The sequence below is a fragment of the Coturnix japonica genome, chromosome 1 (assembly GCF_054131305.1).
Source record: "Coturnix japonica strain WE chromosome 1, WE-NBRP24, whole genome shotgun sequence".
Taxonomy (NCBI): domain Eukaryota; kingdom Metazoa; phylum Chordata; class Aves; order Galliformes; family Phasianidae; genus Coturnix; species Coturnix japonica.
Window position 1 is genome coordinate 170,573,494 of NC_140663.1, and position 19,464 is coordinate 170,592,957.

A 19,464-nucleotide genomic window follows, 5' to 3' on the forward strand; every position below is an offset into this window, starting at 1 on the left:
AGAAGCATGATGCACACAATGGTTAAAATACAACCACAGACACAGGAAGAGCACAACACTTCTATTGCTGTTGTAGATCAGACTTTTATTCTCACGTGGTACTTTTGTTGACAGCGTGTAAAGTGAATTTCAAGTTTTATGAACAATTCTTGGCTCCGAGACAACCATACAAATGCCCTTAATTTAATACTGCCGTATGTTCCCATCAATCTTCTCCTTATAAACTAAGCTATCCAACAAAGAGAAACAACTGAAATGCTTTCTACGTGAATAAGAAAACATAATGCTATTCTTACTCCCTCCTTTGTAAATTGTTATTACCACACCCTCAATTAAAATATTCCTGCTAAATACCAAGAGTATTTCCTTTATCCTGCTTGTTTCAAAGCAGTTTATGTTATGGCAAGCCTCCATGGGAGCTTTATTTTGAGTTAAGAGCTGAAGCAACCTCTTGGTCTTGCTGGCTCTACCAAATATCTGCTTCAGGTACGATATATAACAAAGTGAACGGAGCACTCTTGATATCAACTTCCAGTTGGTAGATACATTGGAAGAAATCTGATGGTCTTTTGCTCAGCTTGAACATCAGCTTTGGGATGTCATGCACCTTATGAACACCTCAGCATTTCCACTGTGTAGCAGATATGAAGTTAGAAGAAGTCTATTTGTATTTGCCCATAGAAACATAGGCAGTGATTATGGTGTAAGACATTAAAGAGGCCATCTTTAAAGAGGAGCAGAGCTTCCAGGAATGCAGAATAATCCTTATAGTAAGAACTGATGTGATTGTCCTCATTTCAGCACAAAGCAGATGCTCCCTACCACTTAGTTTTATAAACCAAGTACACACATACCACACACCTAACAAGCCAAACTCTAATCACCACAGATCACACAGCCATATATTTCTGAGGTGACCAACATAATTAAACCACATGAGGCCGAGTCCTGTGATGGAATGAGCCTCAGACCGGTTCCTGGGTGTCTGCTGATCACAGATGAGCGCAGCCATTTGACAGCACCCCTAAACTCTCATCACCTCCACTTCAAAACCTGCAAAGAACGTGTATTAAAGGTGTATGTTTGGTGGCCCTGCTAAGCAGGGGGGGGGTTGGAACTACATGATCCTTGAGGTCCCTTCCAACCCGGGTCATTCTGTGACTCTGTGCGTGAAAGAACTCAGCTCCCTCCCCACACAACCTTCCCGCCCCAACGCTGCGCATGCACCACAGCGCTCCGGCTCTTTGGCTTCCGTGAGCCCTGCGGATCATGCGCAGTGTCCGCCCATCGCTCTCCCCGTTCCTCCGAAGCTTCGTGAAGTTTCCGGAAGGTTTCGGCTTCTATCGGCTCCTTCCGCCGCCCCCCACCCCCTCCAACCCCGCGGTTTCCTGTTGCCGCATCCCGTTCCGTCCGCCTTGCCGCTGCTTTCCTCAGCACCGCGGAACGCCGCCATGTCTTTGCTGTGTTACAACCGGGGCTGCGGGCAGCGCTTCGATCCCGAGACTAACACGGAGGGTGAGGAACGGGGTTAATGGGTCCGTGTTACCTCAGCTTACGGCTCGGGGACCTGAGGGAGCCGGGGTGCCGGCAGCGGGTGGTGACGGGGCAGGGCCCGGCCCGGCCCGGCCGCAGGTTACTTGAGCTGCAGCTCGTTTGCGTGTGTTGCCTGCGGGGCTGTGACAGCGAAGGCCGATGGAGCCGCAGCCGGGATTTCATTGCTGAGCACACAGCCCGGCTGCTCGCTTTGGGGGCTGGAGAGTAAATATCAGCCGGCTTGTGTTGAAAGGGACCTTAAAGCCCATCCGGTTGCAGTGCCCTGTTGTGAGCTGGCTGCCCCCCTAATAGATTGAGCTGACCTGGCCGTCCTCGTGGTTGAAGATGATCAGGGGGCTGGAGCACCTCCCCTGTGAGGACAGGCTGAGGGAGTTGGGCTTGTTCAGCCTAGAGAAGAGAAGGTTGCGGGGTGACCTTATTGCAGCCTTTCAATACCTGAAGGGAACTTACACCCAGGAGGGGAGTAAACTCTTGGAAAGGGCTGACAATAGCAGGACACGGGGAAATGGTTTTAAGTTAAAAGAGGGAAGATTTAGGTTGGATGTTAGGGGGAAGTTCTTCACTAGGAGAGTGGTTAGGCCCTGGAACAGGCTGCCCAGGGAGGTTGTAGATGCCCCGTCCTTGGAGGTGTTCAAGACCAGGTTGGACGGGGCCCTGGGCAACCTGATCTAGTAAAGGTGTATGTTTGGTGGCCCTGCCAGGCAGGGGGATTGGAACTACATGATCCTTGAGGTCCCTTCCAACCCGGGTCATTTTGTGATTCTGTGGTTCCACACAGGCTACAAGTGGGGGGATCTGAGTTTAGAAGTAAGCTGATGCAATCTAACATGTGTACTAAGAAATCACTGCATTAAATGTTATCTTTCTGAGATAAATATTCCCAAAGAGAGGGGCAGCACTTTCTATAAGGCTTTCTCATGTTAGGAACAGCAAAAGTGGGCACAGTTTTGGAATGCTGCCATTCAGAAATCCTGTCCCACCCCAGCTCGCCTCCAAAGGCAAAGTAGATAGAATTTAGTTAGGTTTTCTTATATCAGAAGCTTTCAGTAGGCCTTTGTGATCTGTTCTCATTATTTTAACAGCAGTTTTTTCACTGTGCTTTATGATGTGTGTGATATAAGTTTGAGTGGATCAGGCCTGATGGACATGGCTTTATGCTGCTGACTGTGTGATGCTTTGGTGAAGGGAACCTGCTGTGGCAAGGGGGTTGGACTCGATGATATCTAGAGGTCCCTTCCAACCCCTACAGTTCTGTGATGCTCTGAATGTGAGAGACAGCTTCCTAAAATGAAGTTTCTTCAGTAAGTGAGTGGATCTTGGAGTTCTTATGTCCCAGCCTAAGCAATACTGATGACAAATGTGGTTTTTCAGGAGTACTTGAGAAGACCGAGTGTAACATGTTTTGCTGAAGGAGAGTAATTAAAGCTTTCAGCATCATTAAACTTCATTAAGATCGATAGAGCAATAGCTACTTAGACATCTAGGACCCTATTTGGCTGTGTTTAGCTGTCAGCTTCAAGTGTTTTAGAGCACTTAGGAGGACATTTAAGTCTAACATACCATAGGGATTAAGTGAAACACATGTTAAACAACAAAATGAGTATTCCTGTGATCTTTGATAAGCTTTATATTGGTATAATCTATCACTTGAGCTTAGGATCAATAGTTGATTGTTTAGGAGGTTTTTGTTTGCTTGTTTTTCCCAACAAAAATAGAAGATGAGGCCCACAGGCCTCAAAGCTTCTATGGATGTATCACAACTTCAGCCTACAGAATAGATATCCCATAGCAGTCATTGATATAAGAAGCCTTTAATATTCTCTTTAGAATCAGAGTGCTGAAATAACGTGTATTTTCTGTACAAAATTATCATTGTTTCCAAAAAAATGATCAGGTGGCAACTGGCTGAAACAAAAGGACTCAGTGCCTCTGAAAGAGAGGCAGAAAAACCAGCCTGAGGGAAAGCATTAAAGGTATGACTACACAGGTGTGACTGAATGCAGTTATGAAATCATTTGTAGCATGTCTAATAAGGTACAAGTTTAACATGCATTTCAGATACAGTAACGACTAGCTAGATCCATACAGCTAGAGAGCTGTGCAGCGTTGGACATAGAGCTTAGCTTTCAAAAGGGGCAGTGGAGTTTATTTCTCTTAATTAATGACCATATGGACGTTTCTAATCCATTTCAATACCAGGACAAATTTTGCAACTAATGCAATGGTGTAATGTAATACTTCTGTGTAGGTTTGAAATCAGTCCTGCTTATCTACAGTTGAAAAGATGGTGCTTGCAAACAGGTTGAAACATACACGTATGTATGTCTCAGTTTCCTCCCTTTACTGCAACGCTTTAGTTTAGACCACAAGTAGGATCTTTGTTACTGCAGAAGGACTTACTCTTTCATATTCATTGCAAATGGGATCCTGGGCTCCATCAGGAGAGGGGTGGTCAGCAGGGATAGGGAGGTGATTGTCCCTCTCTACTCTGCTCTTGTGAGGCCCCATCTCTCATACTGTGTCCAGGTGTGGAGCCCTCAGTACAAAAAAGACATGGAGATTTTGGAAAGGGTCCAGAGGAGGGACACGAAGATGATCGGGGGGCTGGAGCACCTCCCCTATGAGGACAGGCTGAGGGAGTTGGGTTTGTTCAGCCTGGAGAAGAGAAGGTTGCGGGGTGACCTCATTGCAGCCTTTCAGTACCTGAAGGGAACTTACTCCCAGGAGGGGAGTAAACTCTTCGAAAGGGCTGACAATAGCAGGACATGGAGAAATGGTTTTAAGTTGAAAGAGGGAAGATTTAGGTTGGATGTTAGGGGGAAGTTCTTCACTAGGAGAGTGGTTAGGCCCTGGAACAGGCTGCCCAGGGAGGTTGTGGATGCCCCGTCCTTGGAGGTGTTCAAGACCAGGTTGGACGGGGCCCTGGGCAACCTGATCTAGTAAATGTGTATGTTTGGTGGCCCTGCCAGGCAGGGGGTTGGAACTACATGATCCTTGAGGTCCCTTCCAACCCAGGTCATTCTGTGATTCATTAGTCGAGCATATTGGTGTTGCCCCTGCAGGACCGATGTGATCATAGACCTGAGAAAAACTTATTTATTTCTGAGATGGGATGAGGTAGAGTTGAAAGCAGTGGTAGCTTAGATTTTTGGAGTTTGTCTGACCTTTCAACTTTGCTTAACTTTGATCTCTACTATTCAGACTCTGTTACTTTGAAGTGCACCCTCTGATCCATTGTCTTCCTCACAGCATTCTGTTTCTCAGACTGAACCTGTCTTTGTGAAGTGTTTATAAACTCTTTGTATACAATATGTTTCCTGTTATCTACGTTTTATTCCAACACTGAGAAATTAAGAGGAATTAGCACCCTCCTGAACACATTGACTGTCCCAAGGAGCTGGATAAAGTTCATCAAGTTAAATGAATTTCCATTGCTTTTGGGGTGTAAAGCATTGCTTGTGGAGTATTGGAGTGCTTCCACAGGGCAGCAGATCAGTTTGTAAGTTATATATGTAAACATACCTCACTTTGTCATCAAGAATTCAGCAGGATTCCATCGTGAAATACCTTTAAGCTTGGACCACCTTTACTATTTTCTACTTTGCCATGTAACAGGAAGTATAAGAATGAGTAAGCAGGGATGTAGCAGTAAGGTAATAGCAGACAACAGTGTGTGCACTGTTATACTGGAGTTGATTTGGGTGTCCAATTTCATTTAAAGAAAAATGACAGTTTGTGCTACTTGCATCTACAGAAATGATTTGAGCAGGAGAGAAATATTGATCTCTTTGGAAAATGTATGAACAGCAGTGAGTTGAAAAAATATTGAATAGCACCCAAAGGCTGGAAGCTGAAGTGATACAAACGATAAATAGATCGTGCTTTTACCTGTTCAAGTGACTTCTGATATGTACCACGTTCCCTTCTTCTCTGAGTTATCTGATTCAGGATGTTTTTTATGAATGTAAACTTCACTTAGACAAGTGTTGCTGGGCTCAGTACGAATGGTAACAAGGGATGTTCTGTTCTCTGTTGCACTGAATGAATCACAGAATCACAGAATGACCCAGGTTGGAAGGGACCTCAAGGATCATGTAGTTCCAACGCCCCTGCCTGGCAGGGCCACCAAACATACACATTTACTAGATTAGGTTGCCCAGGGCCCCGTCCAACCTTGAACACCTCCAAGGACGGGGCATCCACAACCTCCCTGGGCAGCCTGTTCCAGGGCCTAACCACTCTCCTAGTGAAGAACTTCCCCCTAACATCCAACCTAAATCTTCCCTCTTTCAACTTAAAACCATTTCCCCATGTCTTGCTATTGTCAGCCCTTTCAAAGAGTTTACTCCCCTCCTGGGTGTAAGTTCCCTTCAGGTATTGAAAGGCTGCAGTGAGGTCAATGGTGGACTTCTTAGAGATAATGTGCCAGTGCCTCTTCTTGATGCACTGTAGAGCTGCTTGCCTTTGCAGCTTCTGTTGTTAATGTGCATGGCCCTTGTGAGATAGCAGCAGAGAGTGGGTTGTTATTTGCTGCATAATATACTGCCTGCCAAGGGGGCTTAAGGAAGCAAGGAAAAAGATCTGGGCTTGGCCAGATGGACAAACAGGTGCTTGTCTGCATCTGAGGTGTAAGGGATAGCTGCCCCTGAATTGTTTCTGACATTGCCTCCAAGTCTTGAGAAAGGTAGCACTAATAGCTCCTTTCTCGTTTCAACTCACATACTTTTCAGGGGTCAGAAATAATTTAGGTCTTCTCATTCAGAAATAATCTGAGATGCAGACAACTTCATTCTGCTGCTCTGATGCTTGTGATTGCATACTCTCATACGTTTGGAAAAGAGCATCCTCTGCTTTTTAAGTATAAGAAGACTAAACAGCGAAGCCCTGGTCTCTTTGTACAAAATAAATGTATTTTATTTTATTCTTAGGAGTTTTATTAGCATTAGCTCTTCATCCTGAAGCTGAAAGTATTGATTGTATTTTAAGGGTATGTAAGTAAGTTCTGCTGAAAGACTGATGTCCTAAAATGTGTTCCTTTCAACTGAGGTAAGGAATGTCATCTTAAGGCAATGTGTCTATCTGCACACATTAGTGCTTGAGACTTAAGCATTGAGTATACAATGAAAGAAGATACTAAGCAAAGAGGAAAAAGTTCTTCAAAATCCACGTGTTTATATATATATACATGTATATAACATAGTGATTTGTTTATAGCCCACTTAAAACCTTTGGGCAGAGTATTAGTAAAGCTGTGTATTGCTTATCTTATTACTCGAAATGTGGTATTATGCACACTTGATAGCAATTGCTGACAATAGCAGGACACAGGGAAACGGTTTTAAGTTAAAAGAGGGAAGATTTAGGTTGGATGTTGGGGGGAAGTTCTTCACTAGGAGAGTGGTTAGGCCCTGGAACAGGCTGCCCAGGGAGGTTGTGGATGCCCCGTCCTTGTAGGTGTTCAAGACCAGGTTGGACGGGGCCCTGGGCAACCTGATCTAGTAAATGTGTATGTTTGGTGGCCCTGCTCGGCAGGGGGGTTGGAACTACATGATCCTTGAGGTCCCTTCCAACCCGGGTCATTCTGTGATTCTGTGAATTGATATTATCGACAAGACTAAATTGTGCGTGTTGAAGTTTAGCCTTTGACCTCATGACCTCAAACAACCTAGGAGACCACAAGCAGTGATGTAAGAACAAGATAATTATCATTGATTTCAGTGAACTCACAGTGCTTATACATTTGTGATCAACCAGATAAGAATCCTTGGTATGCCTAAATAATAAATAATAACCATTTTCTTCCAGATTCGTGCACGTATCATCCAGGTGTGCCGGTCTTTCATGATGCTCTCAAAGTGAGTATGCAAATGTCTTTTTAAGTCTTACCTTTTCTCCATGTATGTTAAACAGTGTGCTTCTTTTCTTCCTTCTCTTTTCAAAGGCTGTCAGTCTGTCTGTCCGGTCTATCATTTATGAGCAACCTCATGAAATTCCACAAGGCTTCAGTAGAAGCTTAAAACTGTACCCATATGGCTTAAATGTCATATAAGTCCACATGCTTTGTGTTTGTATTATTTGACTTTAGGTGTCTCAACAATTTAATTAGGACCTGTGAATAGATCTCTGGAGGTATTGAGAGATATCTTACTCTCCGTTAATTAACCTGCTTGGAATTTAGACCAGCTGCATGCACTCTTATATCACTAGAGCCCTAACATGAATGTGACATTTGTCTAGTGTAGAAAATAATTGCATTGTGTTAATCTGATAACCTGATACATTGGTTAAGTTGGGACCTCTCACCCATGCTCCTGATGTAACCGTAATGAATTAAATATATATGTGTCTGGTGTGCATGCTTTGGCCAACTGCGTAGCCCACATTCATTCTATTGACCTGCTTTCCTGCTTCAGGGTCTACTCAGTATATGCAGAGTGCCTGTTGGGAATTATTTGATAGAGAACTGCTTAGGTAGGCCAAAACAGTACTGAAAATATTTCTTAACCATTCAGCAGGTCAGGAATTTGGTGTCCAGGACCCAGCGCTATTCAGAGTACTAATAGAGATGAAGCATAAGTGGTCTTTCTTAGGATATGGAATTACTATTTAGCTGTGGGGCAAGCAGTTTTCCGTGGTACTTAGAAACTGCTTCTGCTCGCAGTATATCTCATCCCTTTCCAGCCATGAGGTGGTTTGGAGTTCATGTAGGCATTTGTTTGCTGGGTAGCACATTTTATGTGAACTGATGGTGATTTTGCTGTGCAATACAATAGAGCTATAGAAAATAAATTGCCATAGTCTAAATAAGGTTATAACTGTACTCATAATACAGTGCTTAAGACTTGCAAGGACAAAAATTATGAAGATACCTCAAAAGACTGCATTTGCTTTCTCTAACGTGAGCATGGTTTAACTACTTCCCTCTCACCCCTGCTTTCCTAACTCTAGGCCTAATTAAGTATATCGTAATTTTCTAGGCTTTCTTCCTAATGTGGATTGCAGGTAATCCAAGTGAGCAGTGGTTAACGTTTTACCTCTTGGACGATGTAAATAGTAAATAATTTAAGGATATTTTCAAACCATCTACTTAAACTACAGTGCCTCACTGCTTCAGCTCTCAGTGTGGTGGGAGAGTATATCTGCAGTGCAGATTTCCAGAATTGTAGAGGGAAATGACCACTTTAGAGATCTGACTAATGCTCAAGGAAAGAAAAAGTCTCTTCATTTTTGCAAAGGGTACAAAAGTACCATATGCCACAGGTGAGTGTAGTCTTAAGAACAATGTTTGCTCTTCTCAGATGTTAACGTAAGGGTTGAAATAACATTTCTACTTTCTCTCATCTGGAGTTGGCACCTAACGTGTCATGGAAATGTAGCTTCATGTTCAGTGAATTCTCTGATTAAAGCAACATGAGTGAACTGGAAATGGCAGATGGAACAGCTATCTTTGCTTCTAAAAATGCAGGGTATTGACAAAATTGTCCCGTCTTGTAAAAGAATAGAACTGGGCTTTCAGAAGCTGCAGCTAAATAGAGTAGTCACACTTGTTCTATTTTTGTTCCAAACTGTTTATAGGGCTGGTCATGCTGTAAGAGAAGAACAACGGACTTCTCTGACTTCTTAAGCATTGTGGTATGTATTCATGTTTATTTACGGTTATTACACTTGTCAAATCACAGTGATAAATATTAAGTGGCACATCTGCTTACATGTTTAAAGTTTCCTTACTTGTTTTACAGCTATCTTAAATCTTGGATACACTGCTTTTCTTGCTCTAAAGTTGTAGCTGCATCTTATGTTTCAGGCTTTAGTAGACATGCTTTGTGTTATCAAAACTTATTTTCACTTGTTAGGAATGAAGGACAAATATATATATATTTTTCCTTAATTGTGAAAAATACATATTTTTCTTTAAAATATACCCAAATGAAGGTATTTTCTGTTATAGTTGTAGTTACCATTAAAGCCAATGTTATGTGTGGACTAAACTGAAGATAAATCTGAAGATATACAAGAACTTACTGCATTTTTTTTATAAATGTGCACAAAAAACAAACTGCATATATGTATAAGCATAAAAACATATGTTTTCCCTGATAGGGCTGTACAAAGGGTCTCCATAATAGTGAGAAACCTCCTGAGCCTGTTAAACCAGATGTCAAAAGTACCACTGAGCGAAAAGAGCTAGCTGAACTGAAACCCAAATTTCAGGAACACATCATTCAAGCACCAAAACCATTGGAAACAATTAAAAGACCAAGGTATTGTATAAGTTTGATTATTAAGTGTTACTCAACTCATACGGTGTTAAAGTTCCCAAAGAGTTTAGTTTTGGTGGCAGTGATTACGTTATCTCTAACTTGACAGTGAACTAAAAGAATCCTATTTAAGACAAGGTACTGATTGCTGAGCATTCAGCTTCATGGCAAACCAGAATTGCAGTGTAAAGCTCTGTCGCTTAGAAAGTGCTTTGTAGTAGTTTTTATGATTTCATATATTCTTAACACACGTTCAGGTGTTTGTATGTAGATTCCTTAATCTCTCTGAATGTTTTTATTGTACAGCACTTAGAATTTCTTGTTGTAAGGCATTTGAAATGTTTCATCTGTTAGAATGAACACCTAGAAATCTGGTTTGTTGTTGTAAGAGAGATTAAAAAGGAAGGGCCTTATCTCAGGATGAAAAGTTACTACTGTCATCTTTTACAAGTTATTTTCCATTAAGTTAACATAAATACATGGACTTTTTTTTAGCCCAGATGAGCCAATGACAAATTTGCAGCTGAAAGTTTCAGCTTCCTTGAAGCAAGCATTAGATAAACTGAAACTGTCATCGGAAAACGAGGAGAAAAAAGGTAAGGATAAAAGGAAGTTAAGTAGGTATGTGCTACTTTTATGATTACTTTTTTTGTTGTTGTCTCTTTCTGAGGCAATAATTTGACAAGATTATTCATGTTCTCAGTAATCTGGGAAATAACTTTCCATCTGTAGAATTATAATCCAAGTTAAATGTGGACAATGTGGGAATTCGGGTAGTAGAAGCAGTATGTTCCTACTTCAGTTATTGGAGCTGCTTATTCCTAACAGGTGGCATTCTCTTGAAAACTGGTTGGTTCTCCTTTGTCTGCTTTTCCTCTTTTAATCCCACTGATTACTTCAAATCGAATTCCTTTAGAGACACTAGAACTACTGAATTCAATTTATGTGCATTTATGGCAATTTTATACCTCTTATTTAGCAAGAACTGTCATTTAGCTTTTCTTTGTACTTGGTATTCAGAGTCTTTGCTTGTGTCTATTTATGGGCAGCAATTGGAACCTTGCATAGTCTCAGTCTTATAGAATCAAATGTAAAGAGTGATTGGCATCTTCTCATTGTTTCTCCTTGCGTATGATTGTAGTAATCTTTTTTTATCCTTTTTTTTTTTTTTATTCCACTTAAAACAGTGTAAATGTATAGAAACTAAAATCTGAGGCAGAAATAATGAAGTTACTGGAATATTAGCATAATTTCTCTTTCTTTGTACCTTTCTGGAAGACTTCAATAACATGCAGAAATTACTTGTTTTGATGTTGTTTTGGTTTGGTTTTTTTTTGTAATCTACTCCTTCATTCATTTAAATTCTCAATAACAGCACAATGTTTTGTACATTGTAAACATCAGCTGCTTCTTTCTATAATGCGTTTTTGTTTACAGAGGAGGACAGTGATGAAATCAAGATAGGGACGCCATGTAAAAATGCAGGCTGTTCAAAGGTAAGTCATTCAGCTTCACCTTCATGCCCTCTTCCTAAACTATTACATGTGGAGTTCTCTTCAGTTTGTTGTTTGTTCTTTTTGTACTTTGTTTCTGCTACAAATTGACTGGAAATAGGATAAAGTCCACTGGGCTTAACAATTATATGGTTGTTAACATATGGCTGTTAGTATTGACACACGTGGGCTGTTCTGTACTGTTCATGCAGTACGTCTAAGACTTCTTTCTTCTGGTATCCATCCCGAACTTCTAATTAGTAAGCTTAGCAAATGTACAATACTGAAGCGTTTACCTTAAAACACTAAATAAAATGTCGGTAAGAAACAACTTATTGTTAAGTCTTGAATTGCTCTTATGTACTTAAATACCAGTATATTCTTCAGAAGCATTTCCAGACATTGCCACTTAGTGCTTCCAGCCCCAAGAATCCCCAAAGAAAATATTTTAACACTTTCTTTGAGCACTGAACTGAGCCTTTTTATTACACTCTCATTGAAATAGACAGTTATGGAGTTTTCTTGCTGCCAAAGTAGAATTTAAATTGATAATTCACTCTACATCCGACAAATGTGGGCTCTTGTCCGAAACTCTGGTGGGAGAGGAGTTCATGTAATTCACTTGTTTGTATTAGGAAGAGCTGATGTGCTGTTCAGTGTCAGATGTATGTTTGATTTACTTTCTTTCAAGAATCTGTGTTTTTTATGAATGGCAACTTTAAGTACTTTCTCAGCATTTTAGAGTATTTTTCAAGTGGCCTCTGTGAACATAAATGGTGACACCAGTATTGTATTCTATTGAGGCAATACAAAGCATAGCTTGTAAGAATGGTGTGCCAGGGAAGCGTTTGTTAATGGAGATAGATTTTCAAAAGAATAATTCCAGTTGGACTGGGATTAATTTCTGGAAAGCTGGAAAGTATCTTATTTTGTTCAATGTTCTTTTTGTGGGTTGAATTTTCTTTTTTGTTGTTTTCTATTTTCTTTTTATTCAACTTTGGACCACATTGCTCTAATAGTAAAATACTTTGTTTTGCTAGACATACCAAGGACCACACAGCAATGAAGAAATATGTCAGTACCATTCTGGAGTGCCTATATTTCATGAAGGGTTAGTACTCTAAGTTTTTAATTATTCTTTAATCTGATACTTATCTTGTCGTAGATGTTGTCTTGTATTCATTGTGTATTTCTTTGAACAATCAAAAATAGTAATGACTGTAACAAGTCTACTAAATTAATGGTAATTCTACTTAAAGGAATGATAGTATTCACAACAGTGTCGTACAGATCGCTTTTTAATTACTTTCTTTGCAAACTTTAAAGGATGAAGTACTGGAGCTGCTGTAAAAGGAAAACATCTGACTTCAATACATTTTTAGCCCAAGAGGGCTGCACAACAGGAACACATGTGTGGACTAAAAAGGATGCAGTGAGTACCATTAGCATTAGCTTATGCAGCTAATTATTCTAAACTTTAAGTACTGAAATATAGTTCATAGGTTGTTTGAGCTTTTACCATTGTTGAGCTGCTTTATATCACTGCCTATGAAATAATATGTAGGATATTGTGCCCAGCATGGCAGGACAGAAAAGGAGTTTGAAATGAACTGTGGTAGTACTCTTATCACAAGTATGCTTTTGTCTTCCTTTGCGTTAATGCATGTATGGATGTAAAAATGTTCTTGGCAAATTCAGCTTTAATAGGAAGGCTTACTGTTGGATCTAGCTTAACACACATTTCTTATTAGTACATGCATAATTGCTGAGGAAAATTCAGTTTGATGCAGCAAACGTGTCACTTAACAAAAGAAAATCGAAGATTTACTACAGAAGATGTTATTGTTGCCTCATTTTATAATGACTGCTTTCCAAGTGTTTTACTTCCTCACTCACAAATTTGCTCATTATATATTTTATACACATGTGTGTATAGTGTATATGCAAGTATTTTGCACTCTCATGTGAGTACGTAGTCATATCCTCGTTATGATAATTGGCTGTTGAATAGCCCTAGGATTTTATCCTGATATTGTAAAAAAAATAAAATACCTCTGAATTCATTTTTTCCCCATGACCTTTTCTTTATGTAGGGAAAGAAAGTCGTTCCATGCAGGCATGATTGGCATCAGACTGGAGGAGAAGTGACTGTTTCTATTTATGCTAAGAACTCTGTTCCTGATCTGAGCTATGTAGAAGCAAATAGCACAGTGGTGAGTATCTGCCTTAAGATGTCATTCTCGACCCTTATGTTTAATTATATGCGGTTTGGGTTGTTTTCCCTTCGTCTTGGGACATCTGTACTTCGATAATTTTTTTTAAAAGGCTGAAAAATATCTTTAGAACTCTGCAATTAAATCCTGAGTGTAACTTCCATTGGCATATGTGTAAATAATTACAGCTTTGTAATTTCATTGTGTTTGACTTAAAAAACGGAATATTGTTCTTGATAGCATGCAATTTCACAGGCAGTAATATTTAGGGTGTGCTAAAATGATGTTTCTGTGATATCTTTTGGAGAAAACACAACAATTTCCAATATATACACACTCTGGTACTGTATCACAGTCTTGTATAATGTATTTCCACTTCTGTGCATGAGTGACAATTTGATCACTTTTCATGTAGGAACTGAGTCCGAATGTAATACATTTTACTTAAGCATATTTAAACATAGTTGAGGTTCCTCACATTCTTAATCTGACTAAATTTTTCTGCTGCCTTTCCTTTTTAGTTAAATATCCATATTGTATTTGAAGGAGAAAAGGAATTTCATCGCAATGTGAAATTATGGGGAGTAAGTATAAGAATCATTTTTCTACTAAAAAAGCCAAACATGGCAAAGAACACAAACCCTCATTTGCTTCTCTTTAAAAGCTATTTATTGAAAGAAATTCAATTGCATATCATTCAATAATGGAATTCAAATCTAAAACTAATGTGACCTGAGTGACTATTTGACTCTTCTTAGAGCAGTGGCTGGGATGAGGTGACATCTTGAAATCCCTTTTAAGTCAGTTTATGCTAAGATCTTATCCTGAATATGATAGTTGTGTTACAGAAAATTCTTGACATGATATAGTGTATGCACGTTGTGTGCATTAGTCACATGTGTGTATTGTATGCCCAGAAACACATTTGTAGCTTGAGAATGGGAGAGAGCTGTTTTTGTCTAGAAACAAAGGGAATTTCACCTACCTAAATATTTGCTGATGTCTAATGATAAGATACTCCTCCTAACTAGATTCCAAACATCTGAATGTCTGTTTCTAGAGGCGAAGTGTGAAATACGTTTTCTGTTTCAGGTAATTGATGTAAAGAGGAGCTACGTGAACATGACAGCTACAAAGATTGAGGTTACTATGCGAAAAGCAGAGCCTCTATTATGGGCAAGTCTTGAATTACCAGTATCCAACACCCAACAAACAAACGAGAATTCAGATCAATAATAATTCCAAGAGACAAGATTTCCTCTTGTGAAGTGGTGACTTGCTACTGTAATCAAGTATTTAATTTTTATATAGTTTTTTTAATGTTAGATCTTCTTCCATTCTACAACAAAGTTCTAATGCACAGCGAATGAGTGTCATCTTCAAGAGTAATAGCTATTTCTTCTGCTCTTGCTCCCATGAGAATATTTATGCTAGTTGGAGCATCTCCATGAGGATTTATAATAAAAGAGCTATTGCCTCCTGCTTACAACCTTACGTACTATGCACTGACCATGCAAGCAGATGTGCTGTCAGTCCGCAGTGTGTGTTAATTTTCCAAGTGCTGTGTTTAGACTGGGTCTCTTTGTTAGTACACGTTAGAATTCTTCATTGTGAAGCACACAATTCAAAAGGGAAAAAAGCCTGACTTTTTGAAGTGTTGAACATGCAATTCCACATCTACGTTAAAATACACATGGAAGTAAATGGTAAAAAGCACCTGTGTAGGCTTCTGCTTTTGTCTGCTGGAACTGATGTTTGTTTCAATACCTGTTGGCTGTAAAGGGATGGAATAAAAGGTATTTTGATAAGAGTTTCAGTACTTCCTGACCTGGAGAAGCAAATCCAAATAAAAACAAAGGTGGCAAGAGAGGATATTTCTTACTCTTGTACCTTGCTGTTTGATTTGTTAAACGTGAAAATCAGAGGGTGGTAAAATGAATAACAGTACCTCAACATTGGAAAATGTACAGACTGCAGAACACTGTAAAACTGCCTGTGAATATTTCACAGCATCTTTAGAATGTATGCCCTGTACTATCCCACAGCATTCAACAAAATGAATATTGTCTGTGTGGATGTCTGTAGTAGGAGAGGGCAGTACACACTGTAATGTGTCTCAGGAAAATTATTTTGATACAGAGATGTGTTCTCTTGTTCTTGAGGACAGTAATCTGAGAACTAAATTTACCAGGCAAGTCTTAGGAGAAGCAAATAACAAGCGTTAAGATGTCTGTCCCAAATCATAAATGTACCACTGAAATAAACTATTACAAAAGTACCTTTTCTTTTGAAGAAGCATAAGCAAAACTATTATTAGAAATCCAGGCTTTACGTTAGTTTCCAGTTCTGCAGCATTTAGGATTTGTGGCTGAAAGCAGGATGAGGCTTTAACCTAAGCAAAAACTCCTGCAGTAATGTTGCTTTCTCTTTCTGCCTGCAAAAGCAATTTTGGATTGCAGCTGAAACAGGAGGAAAAAAACCACAACGGTTTCATGTGCAAGTTAAGCAAAATATATATAACATTATTGTGCTAAAACTTAAGCACTTCTGTTGACCACAAAATGTGCTGATGTTCATCTACCTACCTGATATACAAGAGAAATGAATAACACAGCAAAAGCCTTCTGAAATTAAGTAGGGATTTCTAAGACTCCTGCTGTTCTCCAGCAGGTATAATTTGAGGTGAGTCCAGAGTTCTGCCTCTAGCAGTATTTAAATCCCTGAGGTAGTAGCAAACACTTTACCAAATGAACTGCCCCTCACAACGATGTTAAATCTGTTTTGTTGGTTTTTTACCCATTTTCTCATCAACTTGGAGGAACTGTGGTTGCTTGGCCCTAATTAAAACTTCCATATCAAAACTCTGTGGCACGTTCAACCAAATTCTAATGATGCCTTTTTCAAAATTGCTTTTGTCTAAGGGTCAGGTGCTGTGAAGTGGTAGGGTACAAGCTTATGGAAGCATAGGCCTGCAAGTGGGCCTCTAACTATTGTTCCAGTGTTCTTCCATGTGTTCTGAGCCAACAGTGCTCAGAAAAATTGCTTAAGTGGATGAAGAATTCTAAACAGCTGTAGCTATCAGCATTCCATCTATGTTCCTGCATGCAGAAGTCTGAACTTGGGCAATATTTGACCATCAGGATAAAAATTCTAACATAGTAAGCAGGTTAAAATGTCTATCTATGCGTGGAGATAGAAATGCTGTAAATATCTTTTCTGCATTTTATTTTATAGATGTTCAATATAATCGCAGCATCATGTGCTGTGAGTTACATTGTAAAAATCCTTGTAAAAGGACTACAAGGGAAAATGAATTCCATCAGGAAAAAAAATCTCTTTTTAAGCAACTCACGTGGCTTGAATGCATTTAAACCTTAATTCATGAAAATCTGGGTGAACAGACTTTCTGCTGTTAATGCTGTAGCTTTTGAGGCCCTGTAACTACTTGTCTCTTTGAGACTACATTCTGCTGGGAGCTGGATCAGCTTGGTAGTGAATGGATGAAGGCTCCTTCAGTTGTGCTTTAGTGTTTTCATGGATTCCTTTCACTCTTTCCCTGCTGTTCATACTCATCAGGGAACCCTACGAATGCTTCAGGAGTTACATAAATTTTCTATTTTTTTTTTCACATCAGTGATGATGTTAATGCTTTTCAATAGCACCTGTTGAAAAATGCAAGCAAACAAAAAATCCCAGCTTAGATGAGGCAAAGAGATCTAGGTTTTACCCATAACAGCCCAATTCTCCATGGCTGATGGCATTCAGAACAGGACAGAACGGATCGTACTGAGTTTCTTGTTTAACTGCATTCTTTGCAGCTTTTAAAATTCATTTGTGTTTAACCATCATCAAGGTACAAAAACTGGCTGAATTTACTTGCTGAATATGAGAGCTTTGAGCCAATTATTATGGTTGCTCAGAATAGTCTTTAGCACTCAAGATGTCTGACATCTTTACATGGCTGCTGGGAGCTGACACTGCAATGGTATATGGGTTTGAATGTGACTTTTATTATTAAATGAGGGGGGAAAAAAAGGTGTGTAAGCCAAACAAATCGTAATACCTCTCCAAAGCATGATTTGAAAGCTAAGCTAAGCATTCTTTGCTTACATAGGCTTTATTTAATAATGGTGAAATTCAGTAGTGCAAACAAGTATATACTGGGTTATTTGCAGTTTAATTTACTCTCTTTTCCACTTTCTTGGACGCTGTGCTGTATTTAACAAGTTGGTTAATGGTTTAGCTATAATTTTTTGTAAGACTTCAAGCCCATACTGTTGTACACTGTACCTTAGATAACACAGTGTTACATGTCTCAGATATAACAGTTCAGGTGCATGTAAAGCTTTCTCTTCATAATGTGTTTTTAATAAGAAAAGCAGTTTGTGTATGTTCCAATCTATGGCAAATTCTAATCTTTTCCTTTATGTTTAGGCCCATTTTCCTAATTATTGTTACTCTGCATATCTAGAACAGAACATTCCTTGGATGTATTTTACTTCTAATGCTAGCACTGTTAAGCACTGGGCTGTTCAGCTGCTCTTACATTTTACATGGCACTGATATACCTTCACAAAAAAACCTTCCATCTGATGGTCTTCTGGAGCACTTGCACTATCAAGTCACCATTTCAATAATTTAGGGACTAGTTCTATTTTGAATAGAATTTTGCCTTGGAAAAAAAACAGCTACTTATTCTATGTAACCATGCATCTTTTTGCTTGCATTCTTTAAAAATGGCATGATTATTGGTTAAATACTGTACCCGTTGATCAATGGTTTTTCCCTATTGCAACTGGGTTTGTTTTGTTTTATTTTCTTGTCTCTGTTCAGGAAAGAGAGAGATCCTATTTAAAGTAATGAGTTACGTGTCTGGAACACTGTTTGGAGGCGCTGATAATTTTGTCATTATAAATAAGAGTCTTGAATTACGGTTGGGGGAGGGTGGAAAAACACGTCCTTTTGCATGGTTATTTGATTCTGCACATTCATCAAACTTTCATGCAGAAATTAATTTCATGTATTTGTTTTCTTTTTTTTTTTTTTTTTTTTTTTTTTTTTTTTTTTCCTAAATTTATTCAATAAAATTCTTTTGCTGGTTAAATTTGGATTTTTTATTTTATTTTATTTTATTTATGGATTTATAACAGAGTTGTTAACATGATGTGGGCAGGCTGGTCTGTCTGTGAGGGTTGCAGTGGCTACAAGGTGCAGACATCCATTGGTGTTCATAAAATCAACATTTGCAGTTGAACTGACCATTTTATTTTATTAGTAGCATGAGCAGGAAGGAAGATGCTGCTGTTCATGAGTGCCATCAAGCGTGAGTTTGCAGTCAGTCTTTTGAGCCCAAGAGGAAGGGGATTTTAGAAACCGATGCCTATGGTGTAGAGGTACGTGAAATGCTTGATCGTGTTTTTAATTCAGCTGAACTCATCATACAGTTGATCAGTCACAGAATCATAGGATGGCATGGGTTGGATGGGACCCCAAGGATCATCAGGTTCCAACCCCCTTCTACAGCCAGGGCATCTAACCTCCATATCTAATTCTAGACCAGGCTGCCCCCATCCAACCTGGTCTTGAGTACCATCATGAATGGAGCATCTGCAGCCTCCCTGGGCAGCCTGTTCCAGCACCTCACCACTTTCCTTGTGAAAAGCTTCCCCTGACGTCCAATCTAAACCTTCCCTCCTTGAGGTTGAATTCTGAGTTAAATATCATCTACTGCATAATGACCAATTCTGGCTGTCCAGAATGTGTGCAATTTTTTTTGGCATCTAGTGCTCCTGTGTGAGAGGAAACATCCTCTTGTATGGAGTATTTGAAAAATTCACTCTTAATTAAATATTAATAAAAGCTGCAGTGCAACCAAAAGCCATTGAAAGGCAGAGCTGCACCTTGCAGCCATCTCTGGAATATTTGTAGTCCAAAAACCTTGTTCTC

At 39.5% G+C, this 19,464-nt stretch overlaps 1 protein-coding gene across 2 annotated transcripts; it reads left to right on the forward strand.

Moving 5' to 3' along the window:
- Positions 1–1,254: 1,254 nt before the first annotated feature.
- CHORDC1 (cysteine and histidine rich domain containing 1) lies at positions 1,255–18,622 on the forward strand. 2 transcript variants are annotated; one of them, XM_015852371.3, is made up of 11 exons: positions 1,394–1,515; positions 7,360–7,409; positions 9,130–9,186; positions 9,655–9,815; positions 10,308–10,408; positions 11,250–11,308; positions 12,346–12,416; positions 12,632–12,737; positions 13,399–13,518; positions 14,040–14,102; positions 14,611–18,622. In XM_015852371.3, exons 1-11 carry the CDS (start codon positions 1,452–1,454, stop codon positions 14,752–14,754), a joined length of 996 nt encoding a protein of 331 aa, XP_015707857.2. In that variant the 5' UTR covers positions 1,394–1,451; the 3' UTR covers positions 14,755–18,622. The 2 variants fall into 2 exon arrangements, with proteins under 2 accessions (XP_015707856.2, XP_015707857.2); XM_015852370.3 differs by lacking the exon at positions 7,360–7,409 and having other exon boundaries at positions 1,255–1,515.
- The last annotated feature ends 842 nt before the right edge of the window (positions 18,623–19,464 follow it).